General features: G+C 40.4%; 1 protein-coding gene across 1 annotated transcript; it reads left to right on the top strand.

Annotated features, from left to right (window-relative positions):
* The first annotated feature begins 1,593 nt into the window (after window positions 1–1,593).
* On the top strand, window positions 1,594–2,629 carry LOC130367120 (olfactory receptor 10G9-like). Its single transcript, XM_056569543.1, has one exon. It carries the CDS (start codon window positions 1,712–1,714, stop codon window positions 2,627–2,629), a length of 918 nt encoding a protein of 305 aa, XP_056425518.1. The 5' UTR covers window positions 1,594–1,711.
* Window positions 2,630–8,988: the final 6,359 nt, after the last annotated feature.

Raw genomic sequence — 8,988 nt, 5'->3', positions numbered from 1 at the left:
GCATAGGCCATATTCGAATTCGCGAATATTCGCGAATATATGGACGAATATTCGTCATATATTCGCGAATATTCGCATATTCGTTATATTCTCGTTTTATTTTCGCATACGCGAAGATTCGCGTATGCGAAAATTACCATATGTGAAAATTCGCATATACAAAATTAGCGCGTGCTAAAATTCGCGTATGCGAAAATTAGCATATGCTAATTTTCGCATATTCGAATTTTCGCACGCCAGTCTCACACAGTAGTATTACAGCCTTCTTTACACCACACAAGCTGGAAGCAGAGAGGGGTGATCACTGTGATGTGTACTGTGAAGAAAAAAACAAAAAAAAACAAAAAAAAAAAAAAACGAATATTCGTAATTACGAATATATAGCGCTATATTCGCGAAATTCGCGAATTCGCGAATATGCGATATTCGCGAATAATATTCGAATTGCGAATATTCGCGAGCAACACTAGTCTGCACCAGAGAACCAATTTCAGTTCCATTTCACCTGAGTTAGATCTGGGTCAGATTATAGTGATCGTGGCACTGTGGTAAATTCAGCCAAGACTGTTTCCAGTCCGTACTGCCTTGAGAGGGAGAATCATCTAGCCACAAGAGGGATATTATCTGTGCAAGGACTCTTCTGCAAACACTTAACTTTTTGTGGCCTTCCAGCTGTCACTTAATGTATGTCCTGCGAGAGGTAACGTACTCATGGACATTACCGGCATTCGTGTTTCCTTGCATTTTACCTATGTACACCACATCTTCAATAAAGAAGTTTGTTCACTACAGAAAATTCTAGGGCCACCTGACATGTCTATTTAGCCAGCCACAATGCCACCTTTGCCAGAGTGACTACTACCCTTAGCTGCCTTGGACAACTTCACCTATCCTCCTCATGGGCACCACACATGCCCTCCCTCATGGCTCAGATTTGTTAGCTGTACGATTTACGGATCTACTCAAATCAGTGCGTAATGGATAATGGCATGTGACAACCAGTGGGAAATGTATTTCTGATATTTATTACTATTCATTATTAATAATATTATTTGCCAATATTAATTTCTAACAGAAAAAAATATTTTGTGGCACTTGTACAGTAGCTACCATTTGAGACAGTCTATGATGCACATCTTCTCTTCCCAGACAGCAAACAGCTGTCTGTGCATGCTGCACCATCTGAAGGGTCAAAGTTTGGAGACCACTGGTCTTTAAAGGGGTACTCCACTGCCCCAGCGTTTGGAACATTTTGCTGGGTGTGGGTCATGATGTCACAGTCACGCCCCTTGTTACATTATGCCACACCCCCTCAAACAAGATATGGGAGGGGGCGTGACACTGCATTAAGGTATGCACTATACAGACTATCCAGAAAAGCTTATGCACTTATTATGGCATTTATTCCCTAGATTGTGTCTTGACTGTATGTATATTATTCTTTAGGGAGGATATTCCAATAATACTCATGAGTATTAATGCTGGTAATGAGTATACACATATTACTATAAATATGAAGCTACGGTTTATTTTACATGATAACGTTGATCACAGATCACAATACCTTGAATGGAAGCTTGACATTATTTTTTTTCAATGTGTATTTTGAGGGCGATTCTTTTCACATGGATTGTTAGCTGTGAAGATTCCCATGATCCTATGCTCATCTGGTATATTAAAGGTTAGACTTCTGTGACGGGCAGATCATATAATGGATAACACTACATCTGTGATAACTGAATTCATTTTAAGAGGAATTCCTCACCCAGAAGAACTACGTGTGCCCCTTGTTGTACTATTCTCCTTTATATACATATTCACACTTTTGGGGAACTCTTTCTTAATTTTTGCAGTTAAAGAAACTACCACTCTACATACTCCTATGTATTTCTTCCTAATAAACCTTTCTTTTCTAGATATTTGCCTTTCTTCTGCCATATTACCAAAGTTACTTGGGAATTTTCTATTGTATAAGACGATTCCATTTAGTGGATGTGCGTGTCAGTTGTACTTTTTTCATTTCCTGGGAAGCTGTGAGTGTTTCTTGTACACTGTCATGGCATATGATCGATATGTGGCCATATGTCGGCCTTTATACTACTCCCGCATGATGAGCTGGAGGATATGTAAGTCTTTTGCCTTTGGTTGCTGGTTGACTGGATCTCTTCACTCAATGACTCACACAGTGTTAACTTTCACTCTACCTTACTGTGGTTCCAATGAAATTGACTATTTCCTCTGTGACATTATCCCTATTCTGAAGCTGGCCTGTGCTGATACTACAGTCAACAGGAACGTCACTTTAGCCAACATTGGAGCCGTGGCCTTACTGTCTTTTGTCTTAATACTGACTTCATATCTCCATATTCTCAATGCAATTCTGAAAATAGACACTTTGAATGCCAGAAAGAAAACATTTTCTACATGTGCTTCTCATATGATTGTAGTATTGTTATTTTATGTTCCATGTGTATTTATTTACATGAGGCCATATTCTGGCTCCTCACTGGATTGCTTCATAGCTATATTCTACACCCTCATCACACCACTTTTAAATCCGATTGTCTACAGTCTAAGAAATAAGGAGGTAAAAGTAGTTCTGATAAAATTAATAAAAATAAATAAATAAGCCATACCGGTTGGCCCTCAGCTGATTCTTGTACATGCGGCGATCGCCGCGGCTACTACCCCTTTAGATCGCCGCTGTCAAAGCAAGCTGACAGCGGCGACCAAAGGAAGCTGTAAACACTCCCTAGTGGTCCAATGGGGTACATCGTCCTCCCGCAGTTTGATTCACTGCTTACGTAGCCGGAGTGCTTACTTCTCCTCCCGTGCTGGTCCCTGCTCTGAGATTGATAAAGCCAGGCAGGACCAGGCTTTATCAATCGAGTGCAGAGCACACAGATCAATGTAATTCCATGGAATTGCATTGACCTGTATGAGGAATCTAATGACTAATAAAGTGTAAAAAAAATGTTTAATAAAAGTAAAAAAAAAAAACATTAACCCCTTCCTTATTTTAAGTTTAAAACACCCCCTTTTCCCATATTCCATATAAAAAATATAAAAACGTAATAAAAATAAACATATATGGTATTGCGTAAATGTCCGAATTACAAAAAATATAATGTTCATTATACAACACGGTCAATGGTGTATACGTAAAAAAAATACCAAAGTCCAAAATTGCGTATTTTTGGTCACTTTGTATGCTCTAAAAAAATTTATAAAAACTATCAAAAAGTCCCATCAAAACAAAAATGGTACCGATAAAAACTTCAGATCATATCACAAAAAATTAGGCCTAAAGCGCCATATATTGAAAAATAAAAAAGTTATAGGGGCCAGAAGAGGAAATTTTAATCCAGCGAAAATCAGACAAACCCAATGTGAATATAGGTCTCAACCACCCACAAGCACGCTGGCGGCCCACCCTAATCTTGGCCCTAGCAGCAATTGGGTGCCTTCAGGTGGTGCATATTATTTAGAAGGGACCCATACAAAGTCCTGCTCAACATTGTTACTTGAAGTAGGCTGAAACTCTTAAAATGTCGGCATATAGATCTCAAGGTCTTTTATCGGTATGTGAGTTCAGGGTGGTCAGTTGTGGGAAAGGGAAGAATGATTACGGCTTACCCTTATGTAGATGATTCCAGCTTCAAGTTTGCTGCTCACAGAGGCTTTCCAGCTACCAGGAATGGATCTTGTTAAACCTGCTCACAGACTCCTCTCAGCTACTGGTGGCACTCTTTTTACCAGAATTCTTTACAGGCTGTCCCTTTGTGCCCTCTCATTCCTTGCTCTGTTGAAACTGAAAAAGTCTCAAACACATGTCCACAAACTTCCTCCTTTTCCAGCTTTAGTCACTTCTCAGTTAATTTGCTTGTGCAGTCCACTATCTACTGTACACTATAAATGATTGCAGGACAATACACAACAATAATCTCAGGGGGTTACATAATAAGTGCTTGGACCAAGACTGTGTGGAACACCCAGTTTTAGACAATGTGCATGTCTGCATGCTCGCTGCCAAGTGTGGTTGGGACTAGGTAGTGACTTTGTGGACTTGGGGAAATACCAAAATGTGGAGTACAATATATCATTCTAGGTGCTTCATTTTGATAAGTTTGGTGCAATGATGAAGTTTAGAAGGAAATTACATATTTCATATTCTAACCTATATAAAACATTTTGTTGGTTATAGTGAGAATTTTTAGCAACAGGTGTACTGACTGACACAGGAAAGGGGGGGGGGGGGGAGAGAGCTGTAAGCGTAGCTACTGAAGAGGAAGATGAGGAAGATGAATGAGTCTGCTGCATTTAGTATAGACTGTATATTAAAAAAAATGCCAGATAGTGAGGAGTTACAATAGTCACCGCAAGAATGAATCAAAGCAACAATGAGATTTTATTGTTTCAATAGTGAGAGAGTGGATTTTGGAGACATTTTTATGGTGCAGGTGACAAGAACATGAAAGGAACTGAATATAAGGAGTGAAAGATAGATCAGAGTTTAGCATAACTTTAAGACAGCAAGCTTGTAGTCCAAGAGTTATGGCAGTACCACACACAGGGATGGAAAGGCCAGGTTTGGGTAGTTTAGCTTTAGAAAGATTTAATTTCAGGTATAGGGAGGACATGTTGTTTAAAAAAGCAGTGAGACAGTCACTGGTATTTTGTTGGAGCGCAAGAGTGATACCACAGAAACAACACAAACTTGATATAACTTGTAAATTGACTTTCCCTGAGCAAGTTTTCATTACAAAATTACTTTTATTAACTAAGGCAGCTAAATATATCAGTTCCCCTCTTGTTACAAACACCAGGGATGGTAGACAAAATACTAAGGAGGCTAAATAGCACTAAATAGCAATAGCTGTCCAGGTAATTAAACACTCATCAAAACCTTACTGTTAGTTGCAAATTCAAGTACATATTAACGCAGGTGGATTCCTTTTTTACAAAAAAGTTAAACAATAGGGAATCAACTGGTTAGAGATGCCCCTAAATCCAAGATTAAAACCTTGTAAAAATGGCAATAAACCAGGGCCGGCCCAAGACATTGTGCTGTCTGGGTCTAATAATGAAATACTGCTTCCCCCCCCCCCCCCAAAAAAAAAGAAAAAAAAAATAGAGCACAAACGTATGTGCACACACACACACACACATAAATATATATATATATATATATATATATATATATATGTATTTATATTCTGCTAACATATGTATGACCATTTTTTTTTACGCATGATAATACTGCATAACACCATGTATTAGTCATGCAGTTACCAATTGATATCACTAAACAAGGAGCAAATATTACTTTACATTATTGCAACCTGACCAGATCAGGCATAATGAGACCAGCAATACCAATAATACCGGTAAATTTGGTCCATTCCTCCATTCAGATCTCCTCTAGAGCAGTGATGTTTTGGGGCTGTAGCTGGGCAACACGGACTTTCAACTCCCTCCAAAAATTTTCTATGGAGTTGAGATCAGGAGACTGGCTAGGCCACTCCAGGACCTTGAAATGCTTCTTACAAAGCCACTCCTTCGTTGCCCGGGCAGTGTGTTTTGGGTCATTGTCATGATGAAAGACCCAGCCACATTTCATCATCAATGCCCTTGCTGATGGAAGGAGGTTTTCACTCAAAATCTCCCAATACATGGCCCCAATCATTATTTTCTTTACATGGATCAGTAGTCCTGGTCCCTTAGCAGAAAAACAGCCCCAAAGCATGATGCTTCCACCCCCCATGCTTCACAGTAGGTATGGTGTTATTTGGTTGCAACTCTTGCATTCTTTCTCCTCCAAACAGGATGAGTTGAGTTTTTATCAAAAAGTTCTACTCTGGTTTCATCTGACCATAACATTCTCCCAATCCTCTTCTGGATCATCCAAATGCTCTCTAGATAACTTTAGACGGGCCGGATATGTACTGGTTTAAGCAAGGGGACACGTCTGGCACTGCATGATTTGTGTCCCTGGTAGCCTTTGTTACTTTGGTCCCAGCTCTCTGCAGGTAATTTACTAGGTCACCCATGTGGTTCTGGGATTTTTGCTCTCCATTCTTGGGATCATTTTGACACCATGTGGTGAGATCTTGCATGGTGACCCAGATAGAGGGAGATTATCAGTGGTCTTGTATGTCTTCCATTTTCTAATAATTGCTCCCAAAGTTGATTTCTTCACACCAAGCCACTTGCCTATTACAGATTCAGTCTTCTTAGCCTGGTGCAGGTTTACAATTTTTGAGGTTGTGGACATGTGTCTTATATACTGATAACAAGTTCAAACAGGCAACGAGTGGAGAACAGAGGAGACTCTTAAAGAAGAAGTTACAGGTCTGTGAGAGCCAGAAATCTTGCTTGTTTGTAGGTGACCAAATACTTATTTTCCACCATAATTTGCAAATAAATTCTTTAAAAATCAGACAATGTGATTTTATGGATCTTTTTCTCATTATGTCTCTTGTAGTTGAGGTATACTTATGATGAACATTACAGGCCTCACTAATTTTTTTAAGTGGAAGAACTTGCACAATTGGTGGCTGGCTAAATACTTTTTTGCCCCACTGTAAGTGATTATGTACAGGACCATAAACTGTAGAACTATATAACAGCTGTACAGAGGATCTGTATACTATATAAGGGATTTTATTCAGGACCGTATAGAGGTAGATACCAGCTGTACACAATATCTGTATAACATATAAGTGATTGCAGTTACATCTAGGCACTCACAGGTCACATCTTTCCTGATTAGCATCGTTCTATTTCCTTTTCTTCTCTGGCTCATACTGCCCTGATGTCTTCTTTCAGGCAGAACTCTTCTCTTCGGCACCTGCAGGACAAACATGTTAGACTCTGCATTTTTCCATTGCTGATCCCACCTTTTCCATTTCAATTCCCAATCCCCTCCCTCTGTAGCATTTCAATTCCCCCCTTCGATCCCCTCTGTGCAATTTCAACAGTGAACCACGGTACAGTGGCCGGACCGCGGATGGCAAATAAAAATTTAAAAAAGCAAAGTGCCGCCCCTGAAAAGTGCCGTCTGGGACCATGGTCCCACTGGGTCCCATGGTAGGGCTGGCCCTGCACTAAACCATACTTAAAATCTCAGAAGAACAGGACCACGGATCCGGGTTAGGTAGGTATCGTTATAAACAGTGTCACCTGCATTACCAGTCTGTACCAACAGGTTAGTGGGGGTGACGCTGATGACAATTCCCCTTTCAATATGCATATTTCAGAGCTGTATATATATATATATATATATATATATATATATATATACACACACACACACACGCATACCTATATTAATGTGTTTATATATATATATACAGTGGTCCCTCAACATACGATGGTAATCCGTTCCAAATGAACATCGTTGAGGGATCCGTCCAATGTAAAGTATGGGAAGTTATACGCACCTGTTCCCGCCGCTCCGGACCGTCACCGCTCGTCACCGCTGCCTTGGATGTCGCCCTCCATCGCTGTCGCCGCATTCCCGGGGTGTCCCCGACCCCCCGGATGTCTCTGCTTCCCCGGGATCCTTGCTCTCCGTCGCCGCCAGCACGTCACTACGCACACCTCTCCTATTGGATGACAAGATGGCGAGGGCGGTGACGTGATGACGATGAAGGAGAGCGTCGGCGATGGAGGGATCCCGAAGAGGTCGCTCAGGAGCCCCGAGGACAGGTAAGAGACCATCACCGGAGCACACGGGGCAATGTAAACGGCTATCCGGCGGCAGCTGAAGCAATCTGGGCTGCCGGATAGCCGTTTATGCGATGGCCCTGACATACAAAAGCATCGTATGTTGATGCTGTCATGTTGAAATTATCATATGTTGGGGCCATCGTAGGTCGGGGGGGTCATTGTACATATATATATATATATATATATATATATACAGTGGGGATCAAAAGTTTTGAGCATAAAAAAGCCAAGGAAAGATGGAAAAATCTCCAAAAGGCATCAAGTTACAGATTAGACATTCTTATAATATGTCAACAAAAGTTAGATTTTATTTCCATCATTTACACTTTCAAAATAACAGAAAACCAAAAAATGTTGTCTGCAAAAGTTTGGGCACCCTGCAGAGTTAATATCTTGTACTGCCCCCTTTGGTAAGTATGACAGCTTGTAAACGCTTTTTGCAGCCAGCCAAGAGTCTTTCAATTCTTGTTTGAGGTATCTTTGCCCATTCTTCCTTACTAAAGTCTTCCAGTTTGAGATTTCTGGGCTCTCTGTCACGCACTGCTCTTTTACGATCTATCCATAGATTTTCAATTATGTTGAGGTCAGGAGATTGTGGAGGCCATGGCAAAACCTTCAGTTTACGCCTCTTGATGTAATCCCGCATGGATTTCGAGGTGTGTTAAGGATCATTATACATTTGTAGAAGCCATCCTCTCTTTAACTTCAGCTTTTTCACAGATGGCATCAAGTTAGCATCCAAAATTAGCTGAAATTTTATTGAATCCATTTTTTCTTCTACTCTTGAGATGTTCCCTGTGCCACTGGCTGCAATACAACCCCAAATCATGATTGATCCACCCCCATGCTTAACAGTTGGACAGAGGTTATTTTCATTAAATTCTGTTCCCCTTCTTCTCCAAACGTACCTTTGCTCATTCCGGCCAAAAAGTTAAATTTTAACCTCATCGGTCCACAGAACTTGTTTCCAAAATGAATTAGGCTTTTCTATATGTTCATTTGCAAAGTTCAAATGCTGATTTTTGTGGTGAGGACGTAGAAGATGTTTTCTTCTGTTGACTCCTCCATGAAGACCATATTTGTACAAGCATCTCTTTATAGTGGAATAATGTACCACAACTCTCCAGTGTCTGCCAGATCTTTCTGGAGGGATTGTGCAGTAAAACGTGGGTTTTGAATTGTTTTTCTCACAATCCTGCGAGATGTTCTGTCTGATATTTTTCTTGGTCTTCCAGATCTTGCTTTAACTTCCACTGT

This window comes from Hyla sarda, chromosome 1 (assembly GCF_029499605.1).
Source record: "Hyla sarda isolate aHylSar1 chromosome 1, aHylSar1.hap1, whole genome shotgun sequence".
Lineage (NCBI taxonomy): Eukaryota > Metazoa > Chordata > Amphibia > Anura > Hylidae > Hyla > Hyla sarda.
Note: the sequence above shows the minus strand (reverse complement) of the source record. Positions and strands in the feature narration are given on the sequence as shown.

Excerpts from the sequence above, each read along its gene's own strand:
- LOC130367120 (XM_056569543.1), top strand. The coding sequence starts at position 1,712 with ATGGATAACACTACATCTGTGATAACTGAATTCATTTTAAGAGGAATT.